Source organism: Hirundo rustica, chromosome 29 (genome assembly GCF_015227805.2).
Source record: "Hirundo rustica isolate bHirRus1 chromosome 29, bHirRus1.pri.v3, whole genome shotgun sequence".
NCBI classification, from domain to species: domain Eukaryota; kingdom Metazoa; phylum Chordata; class Aves; order Passeriformes; family Hirundinidae; genus Hirundo; species Hirundo rustica.
This window is the reverse complement of record NC_053478.1, coordinates 1,187,485-1,209,004: the sequence shown is the minus strand read 5'-3', so window position 1 is coordinate 1,209,004 and position 21,520 is coordinate 1,187,485. Positions and strand designations below refer to the sequence as shown.

General features: G+C 62.5%; 2 protein-coding genes and 1 long non-coding RNA gene across 3 annotated transcripts; 1 reads left to right on the top strand and 2 right to left on the bottom strand.

The window, feature by feature from the left end:
- Nucleotides 1-816: 816 nt before the first annotated feature.
- On the bottom strand, nt 817-5,157 carry FCRL6 (Fc receptor like 6). Its single transcript, XM_058423757.1, has 9 exons — nt 5,142-5,157; nt 4,583-4,797; nt 4,131-4,410; nt 3,032-3,301; nt 2,640-2,942; nt 2,202-2,288; nt 1,573-1,594; nt 1,418-1,488; nt 817-1,237 (listed from the first exon to the last, which is right to left on the bottom strand). Exons 1-9 carry the CDS (start codon nt 5,155-5,157, stop codon nt 1,134-1,136), a joined length of 1,368 nt encoding a protein of 455 aa, XP_058279740.1. The 3' UTR covers nt 817-1,133.
- Nucleotides 5,158-5,161: 4 nt separating this feature from the next.
- LOC120764262 (uncharacterized) lies at nt 5,162-5,882 on the bottom strand. The gene is made up of 3 exons (XR_005704199.2): nt 5,839-5,882; nt 5,363-5,383; nt 5,162-5,274 (listed from the first exon to the last, which is right to left on the bottom strand). It is a non-coding gene; the product is annotated as an uncharacterized LOC120764262 (long non-coding RNA).
- An 11,613-nt stretch (nt 5,883-17,495) lies between these two features.
- Nucleotides 17,496-21,291, top strand: LOC120764163 (cilia- and flagella-associated protein 45-like). Its single transcript, XM_040087968.1, has 10 exons — nt 17,496-17,665; nt 18,005-18,146; nt 18,506-18,679; nt 18,828-19,006; nt 19,139-19,268; nt 19,512-19,658; nt 20,163-20,276; nt 20,477-20,670; nt 20,824-21,048; nt 21,213-21,291. The coding sequence occupies exons 1-10, from the start codon at nt 17,496-17,498 to the stop codon at nt 21,289-21,291; spliced, it is 1,554 nt and encodes a 517-aa protein (XP_039943902.1).
- The last annotated feature ends 229 nt before the right edge of the window (nt 21,292-21,520 follow it).

The following is a 21,520-nucleotide window of genomic DNA, read 5'->3' as shown; positions in this document are numbered from 1 at the left end:
ACGTCACAGCGGGGTGTGGGGGGGTCAGGGCCAGGCCTGGGGCTTCGGGGGTCACCCGGGGCTCATTGCCGGGGCTGGGCGGGCTGAGGGTCTCGGGGGTCCTTGGGCATCGCCACCACCGTCGGGGGAGTGTCAGGTTCTGGGGGTTCCACGGGTGTGACGTCACCAGGGGGCTCAGTGGTCCTGGGGGTCCATGAGTTCCATTGTCATTCCCGGGGGTCTGTGATCCAGGGGGTCCTGGGGCGTCCAGGGGTCCCCGTGCCCGGAGTGACCGCTGGGGTGGAAGGTGCAGCGGCTGTGTCCCCCCCACCCCGTGTCCCCTCCCCGTGTCCCCTCCCCGTGTCCCCTCCCCGTGTCCCCCCAGTGTCCCCCCGTGTCCCCTCCCCGTGTCCCCTCCCCGTGTCCCCCCCCGTGTCCCCCCGTGTCCCCCCAGTGTCCCCCCGTGTCCCCTCCCCATGTCCCCTCCCCGTGTCCCTTCCCCGTGTCCCCTCCCCGTGTCCCCCCAGTGTCCCCCCGTGTCCCCTCCCCAGCCCAGGAGCGCCCCGGGGTGCCGCGGTGGGGTCGGGGCCGGAGGGGTCTGGGGGCGTTAAAGGCGTTTATTGTCCAAGGGGAAATGAGGGAAAATGAGGAAAAATGGGGGGAAAAATGGGAGAAAATGAGGAAAAATGAGGAAAAATGGGGGGAAAATGGGGAAAAAATGAGGAAAAATGGGGGGGGAATGGGGGAAAATGGGGGGAAATGGGGGAAAAATTAGGAAAAAATAGGGAAAATGAGGAGGAAAAGACAGCCGGGTACACCTGCTCCCCGTCCTGTCCCCAGAGTGTCACCAGAGTGTCACCAGAGTGTCCCCAGGGTATCTCCATCCTGTTCCCAGTGTCCCCATCCTGTCCCCACCGTGTCCCCCCGCGGACCCCCGCGTGTCACCGCGGGCAGGGCACAGGGGACATCTCCTGGTGGCCACAGAGAGGGGACAGAGCCGGCTCCTGGTGCCACGGGCAGGGTGGGCACCCCCGGGACGAGGGGACACGCGTGTGCGCGCGCCCCGTGTCACCCCCCGGTGTCACAGCACGTTCTCCTGGGTGTCGCCGCTGTCCCCGGGGTGGCGTTTGGGGACCCGGTGCCACCCCCCGGCGTCACAGCACGTTCTCGTAGTCGCCGCTGTCCCCCGGGTGCCACCGCGGTGCCGCCAGCTCCGCGTAGGTCACCTGGGGAACCTCGGGGGTGGCACCCGGGGACCCTGCGGGAGACACCGGTGCCACCCAGTGCCACCCGCGGGTGGCGCGTCCCTGTCCCCAACCCCGCCCCCTGTCTCCTGGGTGGCATTTGGGGACAGGGTGCCACCTCCTGTGTCCCCCAGTGCCACGCCCAGTGTCACCCCCGGTGTCACCCCTGTCGCTGTCGCTGTCCCCGCGCTCACCCGCTGTCCCCTGGGCGGGCACCACGTGGCTGTAGAGCACCTCCCCCTCGTCGGGTGGCACCGCCGGGCTCCTGCGGGGACAGCGGGGACATCGCGGTGGCCTCCAGGTGGCATTTGGGGACACGGGGACAGCGCCGGGCCCCTCCCACACTCACCTGTGCTGAGGGGTCCTGGGGGCTGCGGGGGTGACAATGGGGTGACAATGGGGTGACAATGGGGTCAGGGCGTGGGGACAGCAAAATCCTCCCCCGGAAACCCCAAAAATGTCCCGGAATTCCCCCCCAAAACCACGAAATTCCCTCAAAAATCCTGAAATCCTGAACCGCCCAGAACCCACAAAAAGCCAAAAATACCCAAAAATCCTTGAAATCCCGAATTCCCCCAGACCCCAAACACCCCCAGGAGTCCCCTGAGATGTCCCCAAAGTGTCCCCGAGCCCGCTCGGGACCCCCAGCCGAAGTGACAGCGGGCTCAGCTCAGGGTCCGTGGGTGTCCCCTCATTGTCCCCACCCCCGTGTCTCCCCATTGTCCCCACCCCCGTGTCCCCTCACTGTCCCCACCCCGTGTCCCCATTGTCCCCATCCCCGTGTCCCCACTGTCCCCACCCCGTGTCCCCATTGTCCCCACCCCAGCGTCCCCCCTGTCCCCACCCCGTGTCCCCACTGTCCCCACCCTGTGTCGCCATTGTCCCCACTCCGTGTCCCCACTGTCCCCACCCCGTGTCCCCCCACTGTCCCCACCCCGTGTCCCCATTGTCCCCACTCCGTGTCCCCACTGTCCCCACCCCGGCGGTGGTGGCGGTGCCAGCCCGCGATGGCAGCCGCGATCAGGAGCAGGGACACGAGGGACGCGCCAACGCCTGCGGCCACTGCTGGGGACAGAGGGGACACCTCGGCGTCACCCAGGGGTGCTGCTGCCCCACAGGGAGCTGGGGGTGACACCTGAGCCGTGTCCCCTCCGTGTCCCCTCTGTGTCACCTCCACGAACGAACCCCACCCACAGTGACCTTGGGTGATGCCACCTGCTCCCTGTCACCTCGGTGTCACCAAGGACAGAGCGGGGACAATCCTGGCGGTCCTGGACCCCACAGTGACCTTGGGTGATGCCACGTGTGCCCTGTCCCCTCCGTGTCCCCTCCGTGTCCCCTCGGTGTCACCAAGGACACGGCGGGGACAATCCCGGCTGTCCGAGCCCCCCCCAGAGTGTCCCCGGGTGACCCCACCTGTGTCCCGGTGTCCCCACGTTGTCACCTCCAGGGCCAGCTCGGCGCTGAGCGCCTGGAACACGCGGTGCCCGTCCCGTCCCAGCTGGTTGGTGGCCACGCACTGGTAGGTGCCCGAATGTCGCCTCTCGGTGTCCCCGAGCTCCAGGAGGGGACCCCGGGCCACCTCCTGCCCGTCGCGCAGCCAGGTGAAGGTGACAGGGGCCGAGCCCACCTGCACCGAGCAGCGCAGGGTCACGGGCTCACCTGCGCGCACCCGCAGCGCCGGGGGACCGGGGGTGACGGTGGCATTGGCCACGGGCACTGCGGGGACACGGACGGGGCTGGCACCGGGCGGGGCGGGACGGGGGTGCCGCGGGTGGGGTCACCCCCGGCCCCAGGGTCCCGCTCACCCAGGACGGTGACATTCAGGGGGACGCTCTCGGCCACGCTGTCCCCGTCGCTGACCCGGCAGTGGTAGCGGCCGCTGTCATTGTCCCCAAGGCGGCGCAGCTCCAGGCGGGGGCCGGTGCCCAGCGGTGCCCCCGAGCCCCCCCGGTGCCAGCTGAAGGACAGCGGACCTGTCCCCGCGGCCACCGCGCAGCGCAGCTCCAGGCGGTCCCCCAGTGCCACCTGTGCCCCGGGGGGCTGCGCCCGCAGGGACACCCCCGAGGGCGGGACCCCTGCGGGAGGGGGGACACCAGGGGACAGTGAGGGACACGGGGGGCACGGAGAGGGGCCGGGGGACCCCAGAGAGGAAGAGGGGGCGCAGAGCTGGGGGCGGCAGGGAAAGGAACCCCAAGGAAGGATGGGGGGCTGAGGGAGGGGACACGTGGAGAGGGATGGGGGGGACACCGGGGAGGGCGTGGGGACACAGGGAGGGGATGGGGGGACCCGGGGAGGGACCAGGGCAGGGACGAGGGGACGCGGAGCGGGAGCCGGGAGGGGTTGGAGGGGCCCAGGAAGGGATGGGGGGACCCAGGAAAGGTGTGGGGGAAGGTTGGGGGGACCCAGACGGGGCTGGGGGACCCTGGGAGGGACTCGGGAAAGGACGGAAGGACCCGGGGAGGGACCAGGGCAGGGATGGGGAGAGTCGGGAATGGGGTCAGGGAGGGCTGGGGGTCCCGGGAAGGGGCCCGGGAAGGGATGGGGGTGACCGGGACAGGGATGGGGGTGACCGGGACAGGGATGGGGGTGACCGGGACAGGGATGGGGGTGACCGGGACAGGGATGGGGTGACCGGGACAGGGATGGAGGGGCCCGGGCTGGGATGGGGTGACCGGGACAGGGATGGAGGGACCCGGGCAGGGATCCGGGAACAGAGCGGGAGATGGCGGCAGTGATGGGGAACCCGAGGAAGGACTCGGCGAGGGCTGGGGACACCGAGTCGGGGCCGGGGGAGCCGGGAGGGGAGGGGGGGACCCGGGAAACCCGTCAGGGAAGGGTTGGGGGTCCCCAGGCAGGGGACCCGAGGGGGCTGTGGGGGGTCCCGGTGCCCATCCCCGCACTCACTGCGCACCGTGACGTGGACATTGCTGCTGTTCTTCCGCACGGTTCCGCTCTCGGAGCGCACCTGGCAGCTGTAATTCCCCGAGTCGGAGACCCCCACGGCGGGCACCCGGAGCTGCGGGGACTCCTGCGGGCCCCCCACCCTCTGCCCGTCCCGGTAGAAGAGGTGCAGGAGGGGGGCTCGGGGCCGCAGGGGGCTGGGGGTGCTGAGGCAGCTGAGATTGAGGGGGGACCCCTCGGTGATCTCGGGGGGGACCCTCCAGCACCGGCACGGTGAAGAGCTCTGGGAAGGAGATGGGGAGGGGGATTTGTGACCCCCGGTGGCTGCGGAGGGGCTGTGGGGGTGTGGGGCTGTGGGGGTGTGGGGCTGTGGGGGTGTGGGGCTGTGGGGCTGTGGGGTGCTCACCGTGCACTCTCACGGTCACCGGCGCTGACTTTGACTCCCAGGAGCTCACCGAGCCCCGGCAGCGGTAGCGGCCGCGGTGGTGCAGCTGCAGCGGGGACAGGGACAGGGACTGCTCGGTCCCACGGAGGGACATCCTCCTCACGTCCTCGTCCCCATAGTAGAATGTCACCCCGGTGACAGACTTGTCCCCCGAGCCCCGGCAGCGCAGTGTCACCGTGTCCCCCTCCAGCAGCGGCCACAGCGGCACCTGCAGCACGAGCCAGTCTGGGGGACACGGAGGGGGTCCTGTCACACCGGATGTCACCGGGACACCCCCATGGGGTCACTCCCAGAGCACCAGCGCTCCCCGAGTCCAACGCGGGGTTCCCCCCACACTGGGATGCTCTGGGATGTCCCCGAGTGCAGGGGACGGGCTCTGGTCACACCGGGGGGTGACACACGGAGCGGAGCCCCCCCGGAGCCCTCGGGGTCCCACAGGTGCCACGCTGGGGACACCCAAACCCCCCTCACCATCTGACACTGTCACGGGGGGGCTGCGCCCCTTGCCGGGTCTGTCACACGTGTAGGTGCCACTCTCGGTGACATTAAAGATGTCGCGTCCCTCCTGCCCCAAGCGCTGCCCATCCTTGTACCAGATGGTGGCACCGGCTGTCCCCGAGCCCTGGCAGGTCAGTGTCACCCGGTCCCACAGCACCGCCGGTGTCCAGGGGGGCTCCACCAGGAGCTGGGTGCTCTGGGCTCCTGCGGGTGACAGGGGACACCAGCCTGCCAGGGCCACCGCGGGGCTGGGGACAGCGGGCTGGGGACAGGGCATCCGCCGAGGACTCACCAGCGAGGCCGAGGGTCTGGGCTGGAAGGGAGAAGGGACAGGGCTGGGTGGGGGTGGCACCGCGGGGACAGCGGCACCCGGGGCATGAGGTGTGGGGTCTGTCCCCAAACTGTCCTTGTGTGGCACCGACCCCTGGGGACAGGGACACCTCGGCCGCCCCACGCTCAGGCAGGACACGGGGACACCGAACACCCCAGATATGTGGAAGCCGCGGCTACCCTGGGTGCTGGCACGGGTCACCCCCGCCAGCCCCACGGTGCCTCCCCAAATCCCTGTCCCCCGTTAGTGTCATCCCGTTCCTGTCCCCCCTCTCCCGTCCCCACGGCCACCCCACAACCCCGGTCACCTCATGCACTGGCTCTGCTGGCCTTGGGGACCTCAGGGGACCCCACAGCCCCCCTGGACCCCCTCCCCACCGCTCTCTGCCCCACCAGGGCCCATCCCAGGGGTGTCAGGCCCATGCCCGGGACACTCACCCCACAGGAGCAGTGCCACCTTCCCGGCCATCCCCGTGTCCCCGGCCATGGGGGCTGGCTGTCACTCGCTGCTGTGGCCACCGGTCCCCTGGGTGGCAGCTCCTCGGCCAAAGGGGAAGGAAGCGAGGTCACATCTTATCATGGCGCAGGAGGCCCCTGCTGGGGACACGGTGGCCACAAGCTGGGGACATCTCACGGGCAGGGTGGGGACAGGCTGGGCACAAGGCTGGGTGGCTGTCATGGCTGGGCACGGTTTTGTTTTCTGGTTACAGAGAAATGTGAGCTGTTTTTCCCTGCCACGACCATGGAGTGCTTTGGGCAGGGCAGGGACAGCGACCTTTCAAAAAGCTGGCCGGGATAGTGGCATCTACGTTGACCAATGGGAAATATCGATGTGACTTCGGAGGGGACATTTAAAACTGATCTGCTGTTGATCAGTCGCGCTCTCGCTGGGGAATCAGCCATGAGGTGACATCGTGGGCGCTGGGCTGAGCCGGGGCAGACCCTGCTGCCCCTCTGGGCGGCCGGTCCGGGCTCAGCCGGGCCCCTGAGGGTCTCTGCCCGCACAGGGGGGGTCTGGGCCGGCTGAGCCCTTTTCCCCTGCTGCCAGCAAAGAAAAGAAGCGGCTGCAGCTCGGCAGCGGCGGCCACGTGCTCGGACCGCGGCAGAAGGGGACAAACCACGGCTCGGCCAAATCGCCGCTGGCAGCAGAGACAGAAATCCTGCAGCTCCATCACAACTCTGACTGAGCCGCCCTGGGTGAGACCGAGGGGTGGAAAAAAGGACATCTGCCAGCTTCCTCCATCGGCACAGCTCTGTATTTTCTTCAGATCCTGCAGCCCAGTGTTGGGGAGGCTGAAGCCAGAAAGGCCTGTAAATATGACTGCTTGGATTCTGAGAATGTGAAACCTGTAGGTGGGATAGAATTGAAAGCAAGTTTTGATGTTTGAGATGTGCCAGGTACTGGATGTTTGGGAAAACAGTTCTGTGGCCAGCTGAAGGTCACCTGCAGCCAGACCCAGAGGTCAGATGGGATGTTCTGTCTCACCCCAATGTATGGCTCACCCCACACCTGTGACCCTCCCCTGAGGTATCAGGTATCTGTGACCCCATTGGCCCAAGCCCTATCCCAGCCCACCTCAAAGCCCCCTGATAAGGGGTCCCCAGGGGGCTGGATGCCCTCTTTGCCTGGCACCCTCCCCTGGGGCTTTCCTCTCTTGGAATTTCCTCTCCCTTCCCCGACTCCCTGGGCCTTGCCACGAGCTGCAGCCTGGCAGCTCAGAGCACGGCCTCACATCCTTTACAATAAACCTCATCTTCTAAAACCTAACTTCAGAGATCTCTCGTCTCCATTTATCTACACCGTCCTGGAGTCTGCAGCGAAGAAATTCCTACAGCTCAGCGCTTGCACATGGCCCTTGCAGGCCCAGGAGGATTTAACCCTTTCTTAGCGACATGGAGCTTCTAAAGCACAACTCTTCCTTGAGAGGGAGAAGAAAGGAAACAGAGGGTACGTGGAAGAGACACTGCATGAAGTCAGTTGGATTAGAAGTGAAAGAACTGATAATATTGGAATAGGATTGAAGAAGTGGACATTTATAACCGATCTTCTCTGGGGTAAATTATGGAGAAATGCACTGTTCTTTGTAACATCTTAGCGTTGTTGGTTAAAATGCTAATTCTGATGAAAATTGAGGACTGACGTAACTGAGATTTAGTTAAGAACTTTAAAGCCCCCGCTCCTGGGTGAAAAGGAGGTCTCAGCCTTTGAGACGAAGATGATTTTAGACTAGAGGAAGTTTTCATAAACAGTACCCCAGACACACTGAGAGGCCTTGCTGACAGAACATCACCGTCTGCAAAAACTCCGGGCGGTGTCAGATGTGTGACATTGGGAGCCACTGGACCCTGTTATCTTGTGGCAAACGCCTCCATGAAACTCCAGAGAGACTTTTGTCCTAAAGTAATGAATAATTACGTTTAAATAGTGAAACTGACTGAAAAGCACAAGCTGTGTCTTTCTATGTTGTTTCAGAAGAAAGTTCATAGTTTGTAGGGGAAGGGAAAAGTGTTTTAAAGTTTCATTCTGTCTCTGTTTAAGTTTTCTTTTTCTCAACTTTATTATTTTCTCTTCCCCTTTCTTTTAGCATGCGTTAATAAAATTACTTTTTGTTCACCTTTAAGCTTGAAGCCCGCTCTGCTTTTTCTCCCAATCTCTCCCTCCCACAGAAAAAGAATAAACACCAAAACCACCGCGTTAATCGGCGTTTCGGCCCGGTGGCGTTGAATGGAACCAGTGCGAAGGCGTGGGAGCGGCGCTTGTGCCTTCGGGGGTGGATCCACCCGTGTCACCGAGACACACAAAGAAATCACACGCAGACGAGAGGTTTTGCAGAGCAGAGGTTTCTCCGTCCAGCTCAAAAGCTGAATCCAGGCGGAGAGAGAGCCTCTTTGTTTTATTTCTTACTTTTTATACATTTGTGGGTCTAGCAGAAGATTGGCTTTCTGGGGTTTTTCACCCCTCAGCCTCAGTGGCCAGACCAGCCATCAGTTACAATTGTTTTCAGGTTAGAAATATGCAAACAAAGGACAGAGAATGAAAAACAAAGGATTTGTTTATGTTACGTGTGTGGGAAAAAGGTAGAAACTGCTCCTAATATTGTGCAGTAGCTACAAGGTCTGACTCCATTTAATGAACAATCAAAAGGCTTTAAAAAACTCAGAAAAACCAAGGTGACGGTGCAGAGTTCATGGTTATCCGTGATCTGTGTTATCTGCTGTCTGTGTAAGTTACCGGTTCTGTGCATCGATGTTCTCTCTTTTCTGTACCCCGAACCCCGGTTCTCTACCAATATTGGGGATGGGTCCGTGTCACCGTGAAACACAAAGAAATCACACGCAGACAAGAGATTTCTGCAGAGGTTCCTCTGATCCAGCTCCCAGCTGAGAGAGCGGAGAGAAGAGACCCCTTTGTTTATTTTTTTACTTTTTATACATTTGTGGGTCCAGCAGAAGATTGGCTTTTTGGGGTTTTTCACCCCTCAGCCAAGTGGCCAGACCAACTGTCAGTTACAATTGTTTTCAGGTTAGAAATATGCAAACCAAGGACAGAGAATGAAAAACAAAGGATTTGTTTACGTTACGTGTGTGGGAAAAAGGTAGAAACTGCTCCTAATATTGTGCAGTAGCTAAAAGGTCTGACTCCATTTAATGAGCAATCAAAAGGCTTTTAAAAAACTCGGAAAAACCAAGGTGATGGTGCAGAGTTCATGGTTGTCAGTGATCTGTGTTATCTGCTGTCTGTGTAAGTTACCGGTTCTGTGCATCGATGTTCTCTCTTTTCTGTACCCCGAACCCCGGTTCTCTACCAATATTGGGGATGGGTCCGTGTCACCGTGAAACACAAAGAAATCACACGCAGACAAGAGATTTCTGCAGAGGTCCTTCTGATCCAGCTCCCAGCTGAAAGGGCAGAGAGAAGAGACCCCTTTGTTTATTCTTTTACTTTTTATACATTTGTGGGTCTAGCAGAAGATTGGCTTCTGGGGTTTTTCACCCCTCAGCCAAGTGGCTAAACCAACTGTCAGTTACAGTTGTTTTCAGGTTGGAAATATGCAAACAAAGGACAGAGAATGAAAAACAAAGGATTTGTTTATGTTACGTGTGTGGGAAAAAGGTAGAAACTGCTCCTAATATTGTGCAGTAGCTACAAGGTCTGACTCCATTTAATGAACAATCAAAAGGCTTTAAAAAACTCAGAAAAACCAAGGTGACGGTGCAGAGTTCATGGTTGTCAGTGATCTGTGTTATCTGCTGTCTGTGTAAGTTACCGGTTCTGTGCATCGATGTTCTCTCTTTTCTGTACCCCGAACCCCGGTTCTCTACCAATATTGGGGATGGGTCCGTGTCACCGTGAAACACAAAGAAATCACACACAGACAAGAGATTTCTGCAGAGGTTCCTCTGAAAGGGCAGCTGAAAGGGCAGAGAGAAGAGAGCCCTTTGTTTATTCTTTTACTTTTTATACGTTTGTGGGTCTAGCAGAAGATTGGCTTTTTGGGGTTTCCACCCCTCAGCCTCAGTGGCCAGACGAATTTTCAGTTACAATTGTTTTCAGGTTAGAAATACGCAAACAAAGGACAAAGAATGAAAAACAAAGGATTTGTTTATATTACTTCTGTGGGAAAGGTAGAAAAACTGCTCTAATATTGTAGAGTAACTAAAAGATCTGACTCCATTTATGAAAATCAAAAGGCTAATAAAGAAACTCAGAAAAACGAGGGTAACAGGTGCGGGCATGGGGAGCTCTGGGTGCTCTGTGCAGCCTCACACGTGTCCCCCACTTGTGCCCACATACCCATGAACGCTGGGCACCCACGGGAGCACTGGAGGGGACACACGCGTGTGGCTGCCCACGGCTGGGGTCCCCCACTGCCCCCCAGTTCCCCCAGAGCCCCCCGGTGCCCTGAGCGTCACTGCGCGTTCCCGTAGATGTCGCCGAGTTCCCGCAGTCGCCCGTGGGGTCCCCGCAGCTCCGCGTAGGTCACCTGGGGGTCCTGGAGCGTGGTGGCGCGGGGGGACGCTGCGAGAGACTGGCTGTGGGATCTGGGCAGGGTGACACTCGTGGGTGAGGTGTCCCTCTGCGTGTGTCCCACCCTGCACTCACCCCCCATCGGCCTGGCGCTCACGACGTGGGTGTACAGCACCTCGCCCTCCTCTGCGGGGGCCGGGGGATCCGGGGGGGCCCTGCGGGGATAAAGGGGTGTGGGAGCGGGGAGTGGGAGGTCCTGGGGTTTGGGGTAAAAGGGGACAGTGGGGTTTGAGCCCCACACTCACCTTTCCTGGGGCTTCCTGGCAGCTGCAAAGGAAAGAGGGGAGGGGTAACTGGGGGGTTCCCAAGGCCCCCTCAGGAATCCGGAAACCCCACTGGAGCCTCAGTTTCTCCCTGAGCATCCCTGATGCCCCCCAGAATTCCTGAACCCCCCCCCAGTGCCCTGGACCCCTTGAGCACCCAGAAGCCCAAGCCTGGCATGGAGGGGCACCCTCCAAATTCCCCCAGCATCATGGAAAGAACCCCAACATCTTCAAAAGATGCACCAAAACACCACCCCAAATCCTTGAGGACGCTGAGCGCTCAGCACTGCCCAAGTCAGGGGCTGTGGGTGCTGCCCATCACCCTCACATTCCAGGTGGCCTCCACCTCCCCAGGACACTGTCCCCATTGTCACCTACCCATGTTGTGCCACCGGTGCCAGCCCACAGCTGCGCCCACGAGCAGCACCAGGAGGAGGAGGGACACGCCAACCCCTGTGGCCACTGCCGGGGACACAAGGAACGTGTCAGGCTCACCTGTCACTCTGGGGGTCCTGCAATCTCATTGACCCTGGGTGACCCCACCTGTGATCCAGGGTCCCCGCGATGTCACCTCCAGGGCCAGCTCATCACTGAGCGCCCGAAACACGCGGTGCCCATCCCGTCCCAGCTGGTTGGTGGCCACGCACTGGTAGGTGCCCGATTGTCCCACATCGACGTCCCCGAGCTCCAGGAGGGGACCCCGGGCCACCTCCTGCCCGTCGCGCAGCCAGGTGAAGGTGACAGGGGCCGAGCCCACCTGCACCGAGCAGCGCAGGGTCACGGGCTCACCTGGGCGCACCCGCAGCGCCGGGGGACCGGGGGTGACGGTGGCATTGGCCACGGGCACTGCGGGGACACGGACGGGGCTGAGGCCAGGGGGAGGTGCTGGCACCCGGCACGGGGGGATGAGAGACCCGCCAACACCGGCACCGTGAGGAGCTCTGGGAAGCAGGGGGGAGGTGAGGACTGTGACTCTCAGTCCACTGGGAGGTGACGTTGGGGGTGTCAGGATATTGGAGTTGCAGCCGTGGGGGTGCTCACCGTGCACTGTCACTGTCACCGGTGCTGACGCTGACGGCCAGGAGTTCACCGAACCCCGGCAGCGGTAGCGGCCGCTGTGGTGCAGCTGCACCGGGGACAGGAGCAGCTCAGTTCCCCTGAGGGACCCCCCCAGATCCTTCTCGTCCTGGTAAAATCGCAGCCCGATGATCGACATGTTCTGCATGCCCCGGCAGCGCAGTGTCACCGTGTCCCCCTGCAGCAGTGTCACCGTGTCCCCCTGCAGCAGCGTCACTGCTGGCACCTGCAGCACCAGCCGGTCTGTGGGACAGGAGGGACCCATCACACTGAGGGGCTCCAGACAGGTCCAAGGTGGGTGCCCATGGCACCGGGGACATCTGGGTGGAGTCTCCATTGCAGGGCAGGATCCCAGGGACACCTGGAGCAGCCCCGTGGCACAGGTGTCACCACGGGGCTCCCATCCCACTGGCAGGCAATGGCATGCACTGGGATGTCCCCGAGTGCAGGGGACAGGCTCTGGTCACACGAGGGACGTGAGGCCACCCAGGGAGCGGAGCCCACCCAGAGCTGTCAGGGGCCACCCTGATCATTTAAAATCCCCGCTCACCATTGGAGACTGTCACGGCGGGGCTGAGACCAGTGCTGGGTCTGAAACATGTGTAGGTGCCAGGGCTGGTGACAGTCAAGCTGTCGGCTCCCTTTGGCCACCAGAACTGCCCATCCTTGTACCAGGTGGTGGCACCGGCTGTCCCCGAGCCCTGGCAGGTCAGTGTCACCGGGTCCCACAGCACCGCCGGTGTCCAGGGGGGCTCCACCAGGAGCTGGGTGCTCTGGGCTCCTGCGGGTGACAGGGGACACCAGCCTGCCAGGGCCACCGCGGGGCTGGGGACAGCGGGCTGGGGACAGGGCATCCGCCGAGGACTCACCAGCGAGGCCGAGGGTCTGGGCTGGAGGGGAGAAGGGACAGGGCTGGGTGGGGGTGGCACCGCGGGGACAGCGGCACCCGGGGCATGAGGTGTGGGGTCTGTCCCCAAAGTGTCCCCACAGGAACACTGCTGAAGCATGGAGGTCTTGAGGATAGGGACACCTCGGTCACCCAGGACTGAGGCAGGACATGGGGACACTGTGGACACCCCATGCTTGCACAGGTCACCTCCACCATCCTCACAGCACCTGTCCCCACACACACATCCCCATGGCCCTGTGCCCATGATCCCATTCCCATGGCACCTGTGCCCATGCCCCATCTGCATGCTACATGGCCCTTCTCCCTGTCCCTGCATCCCTGTTCCCCCACGGCTGCCCCAGCCCCAAGGTTCCTTTTGTCATGTCCTTGTCCCCACACCTCTATCCCCCTGTTCCTGTCCCCACATCCCAGTTCCCCTCCTCCTGTCCCCCTGTTCCTGCCCCCACAGCCACCCCACAACTCTGGTCACACTCGCTCCATGCCCATGCACTGGCTCTGCTGGCCTTGGGGACCTCAGGGGACCCCACAGCCCCCCTGGACCCCCTCCCCACCGCTCTCTGCCCCACCAGGGCCCATCCCCGGGGTGTCAGGCCCATGCCCGGGGCACTCACCCCACAGGAGCAGTGTCACCTTCCCGGCCATCCCCATGTCCCCGGCCATGGGGACTGGCTGTCACTCGCTGCTGTGGCCACCGGTCCCCTGGGTGGCGGCTCTTGGGATGAAGAGGAAGGAAACGAGGTCACGTCCGTCCCCACGTGTAGGTGGCCCTTGGTGGGGGCAGGGTGGGGCAGGGTGGAGACACAGCAGGGGACAGGCTGGGGACATTTTGGGATAGTCTGGGGGCTCCGTGGGGGATGGAGTTCCCTGGAGTGGGGGTCCCAGGGGTTGCAGGGAAGCAAGGATGGGCGTCCAGGAGAATGGGAATCCAGGGGAACCGGGGTCTCCATGCCTGGGGGGATTCAGGGATGGGGGTCCTGTGGGAACATGGTTCCCAGGGATTTCGGGTCATGGGATGAGGGTCCCAGGGTTGGGGGTGCAGGAGGAAACAAGGGGATCCTCAGGAAGAGGGGTTCTGGGGGAAGAAGCAGCCCATGGGATGGGATCAGGGCAATGGTGGTCCTGGGCAATGGCAGCCCTGGGTGGGGGTCCCAGGGAGGAGAGAGCGAGGGAATGGGGGTGCCATGGTTGGGTTCCCAGGGGAATGGGGGTCCCAGGCAGTGCTGTATGTGCAAGGGGCTGGCGGCTCCTTCCCAGGGTGCCTCCGATTTTGGGGTGACTCAGAGCCCAGCACAGCCCAATACAGTGTGCTCATGGCCAGGGCGGCACCCCAGCGTTGAGGCTCTGGGTCTGTGCCCCACACAGCGCTGGGCTTTTTCCCATTCCCCCCATTTCCCTGCTCAGCAATTCCAGGGAACACCAGAGCAGGTAACACTGGGGGAATCCCAGGAAGGGACAAAGGGGAGTGGGGGGCTCAGATACTGTTTGGGGGGCTGTGGGAGATGGAAGATTTTCTCTTTCTCTTTCCTGCAGCAGAAGGAAGAGGCCATTTGTGCTGAGCTGAGGATGTGGGTTCTGTCTTTGGGGGCACATCCAGAGGGAAAAGGGCTCCTCTGCTCTGGTGACACCTGGGTCTTGTCCCAGGCTCCTGTCCCCGGGGGCTCCTCCTTCTGGGGGTGCCACGTCCTTGGGGATTCCTGTCCCAGAGGTGGCACATCCTGGGGACATCTGTCCTGGGGGGGCCCTGAGCATTCCCGCTGTCCCCAGTGGGGTCCTGTGACCTCTGGGGTGCCCAAACTTAAGTGGGCACCTGATATGACCTTGCCCTGATGATGGTAAAATGCCAGGCTAAATTTGCTTGAATTCCCTGATGTCCAATTGGTTGAGACAAAATTACATATCCATGAAATAAAGGGGAAAACCTTTTCCACACAATTTATTCCCCAGTAAGAAATAAACAAGTCACTGACAATAAAAGCAGAAAAAAATCACAGGGAAGTGAGACTTTTTGGTTCCCTTTCCGAGCCCATTGGTGCGTCCCACAGCAGCGTTTGCTTGTGGATAACAGAGTGTGGAATCTCCCCGAGTGTCCAACGGCTCCGTGGGATTGTTCCCCGCCCGCTGGGCAGCAACCCAGCCCATGAGGAAGGCTTTGGTTGGGCCATATCCAGGAACTCTTCCCATTGTTCTCCTTCCCACCCTGAGACTTGATTTACTTCCCATGGGTTCTGCTCCCAAAAGGGGACAAACTCTGTCCATCCTTGGAACAGCGCACAGGAATCCGTGGAAATGCCCCTGTGTCCCTCAGGGTCTGCTTCCCTGCTCAATGCCCTCCACCCTGCCCTGAATTCCCTGCCTGGGCATTCCCTGCTCCTGCTGGGACATTCCCAGATCCACGTGTGGAGCCCCCGCTCAAGATTGTCACACTTCTCTGTCTTCTGGTGGCCACATCCAGAACCCAAACATTCTTCCTGGCAGGTTCCAGAGGGCTGCAGGTTTTGTTCAGGAAGGAGGGTCCCGCTCAGGCTGTTGAGCAGAGGGGTGTGGGATTTGCAGCACTTCTGGGGCTCTCTCAGCCCCTCGCTGAGAGGGACAAAACCATCAGTTGCTGCATTTCCGGACTGGTTCCCTCACAGCTGCCCCTGCAGGGGGGGTTTCCAGCCAGCCCTGCTCTGAAAACCATCAAAGGCCCTGGCACAGCCACTGCTGGGCCTTCCATTGGCTTTTGTGCTCCTGGCAGGGCTGAGCAAACCACAGGCAGGCCTTTTCTGCCCACAGAATTCTCACCTTTGCAGCAGCTCCGAAGCTGCCAGAATCAAAGCCGAGGGGGCGCGGGGGACCCTCAGGTGCTGGCGGCCACCTGGGGCTGGGCAGAGCAGGGCTGGCCAATGCCCATCCCTGTGCGGTGGGGCTGGGCCCTGCCTGTGCCCCACACTTGCACGGCTGTGAGAGAGAGTAGGGGTGGCCATGAGAGATCTCTGGAGTCCAGGGCAGCTCTTGAAACACGTGGTTTGTCGCGTAGTTCGTTGGTGCAAGAGTTTTGCTTAAGCTGCCAGCCACAGCTAAGAGCGTGTGAACGAAGAGGGCTCAGTTCTTGGTACAATACTTTCCATCTCCTTCCGTGTTGGATATTCTAGTTTGCACTAACCAACCAGGACAAGACACAAATCCTGCAGAATTTACTTACAGCCTATAGGAACGTTTACATTACCGTACAGCGCCACATTCCAAACATTAAAAACTCCTTTCTAGACTCCTTTTCCCTGATACCTCGGCAGGGCCCCTCCCCTCGCACCCCTGGCATCCTTTTGTCTGGTAGGGGTATTGCTCAATCAACAGGGCTCTTGCCTTCAGCTAACTCAATCACTGTCTTCCGGCTTGACGCCCTACATCTCAAAGCTTGCTTTTGATTCCATTTCACTCACAGGTTTCATGCTGTTAGAATCTTTCGCTAAGCAATCACGTTTGTAAGGTTTTCCTGTTTCATCCCCTCCAATGCATGGCCACTGGCTTCGAGGAGGAGCAGTTTGGAGTTTGGGAGCTCCTTCCTGCCTGGAGCTCCATTCCCGAGCTGCTCCTGCAGGGAACGAGCGAGAATGGAGAAGCCTGGAACAGGATTTCTCCCAAAACCCACGAAACCCAAAGTGTCCCAGCCCCTCAGGACAGAAACCACATGGGGGAACGAGTGGGGATCAGGAGAGGGAGGGGACAGCCCCCAACAGCTTCGGCGAACCCCGATTTACATGGTCTCAGAATTAGCGATATGAACTGAATTTATTGCCCACAAAAATCAGAGCAGGATAAGAAGTCAAATAAAACCTTCAAAACATCTTCCCCCCCCCAACCCCAAACTCCTTCCCGGGGCTCTCCCTCCTCCCTCCAGCGGCGCAGGGAGATGGGAATGGGGGCCCCGGGCAGCTCAGCTCAGGTTGTTTCTGCCGCAGCTCAGCCAGAGCAGTCGCAGTCCTCGACCCTGCCCCGCCGAGGTGCGATCCCTGCCTCCCACGGGAGACCCTTCTCCAGGGACTTCTCCAGCGGGAGAACTTCCCGTGGGCTGCAGCTCTGCCCGAACTGCTCCAGGCTGGGGCTCTGCCTCGCCCGGGCTCGGTGCCTCGGGATCTGCTCCAGCGGGGGCTTCACAGCCCCCTTCGGGCATCCCCTGCTCGGCCGGGGGCTCCTGCGGGGCTGCAGGGGGGTCTCTGCTCCCCGGGGACCCCCACGGGCTGCGGGGGGATCTCCGGAGCCCCTCGTGCCCCTCTCTCCTCCCTGCAGCGCTGTTCCTCTCGCTCCCTTTTGCTGCAGTAATTCCAGCTCTGCCATCCCCTCAATTCTCCCTTCCCGGATCTCAGCATCCCCGTTCCTCCCCGGCGCTTTCCGGGACGCCCCCAGAGCCCCCGGGAGCTGTCGGTGGCGTTGCCGCGGCAACGGTCGGTCCCGACACAATCGCGACAGCGGCTTCGGACGCGTTGTCACAATCGGTCCGGACAGATCGCAACCGCGGGTCCCGTCTCGTTGCGACAGTCGGCTGCGGGACATTGTCACCCCTCCCACACTCCATCTCAGCGCCATGGCAGCCACCACCGCCGGCTCGGGATCCCGCGCCCCTCGTCCCGGAGATTCCCCCCGGGGGTCCCGCATCCCCCCAAGGCGGCAGCTTTGCCCGCCGGGATTGAGGCCGCTCCTTCCCAAGGTCTCCACCCGGGGTTTCTCAGGCGGGATTCCAGTTTCCACCTGACCCCCAGGCCCTCGGGTCCCTTCGGCCGTGCTCCAGAGAGTCCAGGGCTCCTCCCAGGATCAGCCGGTGTCCGGCGAGTGTGGGATGTGGGAGTTCCAGGATCCCTCACATCGTCCTTTCCCGCAGGACACGGGATCCAGCAGCCCCATTGTGATCCTTCAGGATGCCCCAAAGCATCCCGAATTGCTGCCCTCCACCGGGTACAAACCAAAGACCACCAGAATCATCACCAAGGACGAGATCCGGGACCTCATGTAAGAAGGGTCTGAGAAGGGTCTGGTCAAGCTATGAGGGGTGTTTGGGGCTTCGTGGGAGTCACTGCACCATCCCAAAATCTCTGGGGAGCAGGGATTGGCAGTGTGCCCTGGCCACCCACGGGGATCCTGCCCCCCCTGCACCCCTGGTGCCACTTTCACCACGCTTTCCCTTCCTGCCTCACCCCAAATCAGGAGAGCCGGGTGCCCAGGGCTTCCCCAGCGCTTCCCGCATTGCTCTGGGCTGGCCGGGGCCGAGTGGGCAGCTCGGGCAGCTCAGGGAACACAGGGAGCTGCTGGGGGCTCGGTGCCGCTGAGCTCTGTCCCTGTGCTCCCCAGCATTCCCCAGGAGAAGCCTGAGCCGTGTCTCATCATTGGGGAAAAGGAATATGAGAGGATCAAGGAATCAGCTCAAGCCCCGACTGAGGTGGAGCACTGGGACAGGCGGAAGACCCTGAGAGCCAGACAGGACGCTGCTTTTGTAGGCATCTCCTTTCCTGCTCCCTCCTTCCCTGCTCCCTCCTTTCCTGCTCCACAGCCAGGCTCTGGGGTGGGGGGGCTTCACCGAGGGGCTCCCTTTTGTCCCTCCCGGTTTGGGGCACAGCGAAGGCTGCAGGGCTCGGGGCTGCACTGAGAGCCGGGCAGCATCCCTGGGATTGTGCCCAGCGCTTCCAGCCTCCCAAAGGCACGGAGTGTCTGCCCAGAGCTGTGGGAAGGGGTGCCCACGGCCGTGCCAGGGCCCCAGGAGCCCGTCACGTCCCCACCCTGTGCCGGGAATGCGGCACCTGGAGCGAGAGCCCGGCCAGCCCTCGGACTGGGCAGCGCTCTCTGTCCCCGCAGGAAACCCTGAAAAAGGCCCAGCTGGAGGAGCAGAGAAAGGCAGAACTGGAGGACAAGAGGGACCGTGGGAGTGACCGGGAGGAGCAGCAGGAGCAGCAGGAGAAGCAGAAGCTGCTGCAGCGGGCAGCGAGGATGAGGCTGGAGCAGGATGAAGAGATGCGGGCACTGAACGCGGTAGGGCCGGCGCTCCCCGCTGTCACCTGGCGCTGCCTGAGCCTCCCCTGCTCCTCGTGCTGCCAGGCTCTTCCTCTCCTTCCCGTGCCCTCCCTGCTCCCTGTGCCCCGCGGCGGCTCCAAGCCACAGACACCTCTGGTCCCCGCAGCTGTTCCTCAGTGCCAAGTGCAACATGATCCGGGACAAGCAAGTGCTGGAGAAGCAGATGATCCACAAGGAGCTGGCCGAGGAGGAGAAGCGCCTGGACAAGATGATGGAAATGGAGCGGGACAAGGGCACGGAGGTGCAGGAGGAGCTGGAGCGCCACAGGAAGCAGGAGCTGATGAGGTGGGCACAGGGCTCCCTCTTCCCCACGCAGGCATCCGGCCCGTTCCCACCACACCGGCCCCGTCCGTGCCAGCGCTGCCACGCTGGGGAGCAGCATGGAGCCGGGGGGAACCTGGTGCTCTCCTACTGCAGAGCCAGGCAGGACATTGTGAAACAGATGGAGCAGAACGCAGAGGAGAGGGCGCTGAGGGCCGAGGAGCTGTACCAGGAGGGCCAGAGGCAGCTGGAGCGCCTGGAGCAGATGAAGAGGGAGGATCGGAAGGTGGGAGCAGGGAACAGGGGGCTGCAGGGAGGTTTCCACCTGGCTGGAAAGGGTCTGGCAGTGCTGCATCAGCCACGCTCAGGGAGCAGGGACAGCAGCCAGCGGGATCAGAGCTGTGGTCCCATGGGGACTTTGTGGCATCCCTGGGAGATGAGCCAAAGCCTGCCTGCCCTGAGCGAGGAGGAGGAGGAGGAGGAAGGAGCACTGAGCCTGGTGGCCTTCAACCCTGCATGGCATTTCCAGGCCTGGGAGCAGAAACAGGAGAAACTAAAGCAGATCCATGCCGAGATTCGACGTTTCAATGAGGAGAGCCAGAGGCTGAAGGATCAACAGCACGAGCGGGAGAGGCTGGAGGACGAGCGGGTGCTGGAGCAGCAGCGGCAGAAGGCTGTAAGAGCTGCGAGCTCCTGGTGGGCTGGGCAGGGGCTGCAGGAGCTGCCCTGGGGCTCTGTCCCATCCTGGGGCTCTGTCCCTCACCCCAGGGCTCTGTCCCTCATCCTGGGGCTCTGTCCCTCACCCCAGGGCTCTGTCCCTCACCCCGGGGCTCTGTCCCTCACCCTGGGGCTCTGTCCCATCCTGGGGCTCGGTCCCTCACCCCGGGGCTCTGTCCCTCACCCCAGGGCTCTGTCCCTCACCCCGGGGCTCTGTCCCTCACCCCAGGGCTCTGTCCCTCACCCCGCGGCTCTGTCCCATCCAGGGGCTCTGTCCCTCACCCCGGGGCTCTGTCCCATCCAGGGGCTCTGTCCCTCACCCCGGGGCTCTGTCCCTCACCCCAGGGCTCTGTCCCTCACCCCGGGGCTCTGTCCCTCACCCCGCGGCTCTGTCCCATCCAGGGGCTCTGTCCCTCACCCCAGGGCTCTGTCCCTCACCCCGGGGCTCTGTCCCACCCCTTAGGAGCGTGAGGCCGCCTGGGAGGCCGAGCAGGAGCAGCTGCGCCTGGAGAAGGAGAAGGAGCTGGCGCGGCTCAGGGCCATGCAGGAGCAGGCCCAGGACTGGCAGGCAGAGCTGGTGAGTGGCCCGGGTGCTCCCCTGTCACCGTCCCTGTCCCCAGGCCGGCAGAGAGGCAGCGCCTGGATGTGGGGGGTCTGCAGGAGCGGCCCCCGGAGCCGGGGGATGTCCTGGAGCGGTGCCGGCAGAGCCAGAGCCGTGGCCGAGGGCTTCCAGAGCTGCCCCTGAGGGAAGCCCGGCTGTGTCCCCGATTTGGGCAGGACGCTCTGAGGGCCAAGAGGAACCAAGAGGTCGCAGACCGGGAGTGGCGCCGGCAGGAGCTGGAGAAGGCGCGGAAGAAGGCCGAGCTGGAGCAGCAGCTGAGGCAGGACCGGCTGGAGCAGGTGGCCCAGAAGGAGCAGTACCTGGCCATGCAGGTGGAGCAGGACCGCCAGGAGTTCCAGAGGGTGCTCAAGTGAGGCACACGGGACCCAGGGATTGCTGCGGCCGTGGCCGGGGGGCTCCCGGTGCCAGCTGGTGGCTCTGGGGGCTCCGGTGCCAGCCCGGGGGCTGTGCCAGGTGTGAGGGCTCGCGGCAGGGTCCCTGAGCCAGCCCGGCTCTCCCGCAGGGCCCATCAGGAGCAGCTGGAGCGGGAGAAGCTGGAGCGGGAGCAGAGGGAGCTGCGGCAGCGCGCCCACGCCCAATATCTCCGGCAGCAGATCCAGGAGCTCCAGCAGCAGCGGGAGCGGGAGCGGGCGGCCGTCATTGAGGAGGGCCGGCAGCAGGAGCAGGAGCTGCGGCAGCGCCGCCAGTGCCTCGCCCAGCTCAGGCAGCAGAAGCTGCAGGAGTTCAGGTCAGGCGCTGCCGGCGCTGCTCTCCTGGGCTCCCTGGGCTCCCTGAGTCCTTGCTGGTGTCCCAGCCCGGGCCACCTCCCGGCTCCCTCTGCATCCTCAGCACACGGGGCCTGCTGCAGGGCGCCAGATCCATCGGGAGCCTGATGGATTCTCTCCTCTGCAGAGCCGCCGGAATGCCCGAAAAGTACTGTGCCCATGTGGAGCGCAAAGCCCAGAGCCGACCTGGCGCTGCCTCCTCCTAGGCCCAGCCCCACCAGGAACCAGCTCCGATTCACCGCAGATTTGGGGATCCATCTGCACCGACAAAATTTTCCAATAACAATGTGTTCGAGAAGATGGTGTTTCCTGTCCTTCCCTCTCCTCAGGGCTGTTGGGGAGGAGCTGCCCACAGAGCTGGAGGAGCCCTGAGGTTCCCTGTCCCCCCTGCCCCATTTTGGGGTTGTTTTATGGGTTTAGGCCTGTTAGTGAATT

What these genes read in the sequence shown, in the direction of transcription:
- FCRL6 (XM_058423757.1), bottom strand. An exon ending in GTGGGGACACCGGGACACAG is followed by an intron (nt 2,289 to 2,639) that starts GTGGGGTCACCC and finishes CTCTGTCCCCAG; the next exon opens with CAGTGGCCGCAGGCGTTGGC. An exon ending in GCCCGCCCAGGGGACAGCGG is followed by an intron (nt 1,238 to 1,417) that starts GTGAGCGCGGGG and finishes TGTCTCCCGCAG; the next exon opens with GGTCCCCGGGTGCCACCCCC.
- LOC120764163 (XM_040087968.1), top strand. Translation starts at nt 17,496, where the DNA reads ATGTGGGAGTTCCAGGATCCCTCACATCGTCCTTTCCCGCAGGACACG. An exon ending in AGGAAGCAGGAGCTGATGAG is followed by an intron (nt 19,007 to 19,138) that starts GTGGGCACAGGG and finishes CTCCTACTGCAG; the next exon opens with AGCCAGGCAGGACATTGTGA. An exon ending in GAGTTCCAGAGGGTGCTCAA is followed by an intron (nt 20,671 to 20,823) that starts GTGAGGCACACG and finishes GCTCTCCCGCAG; the next exon opens with GGCCCATCAGGAGCAGCTGG.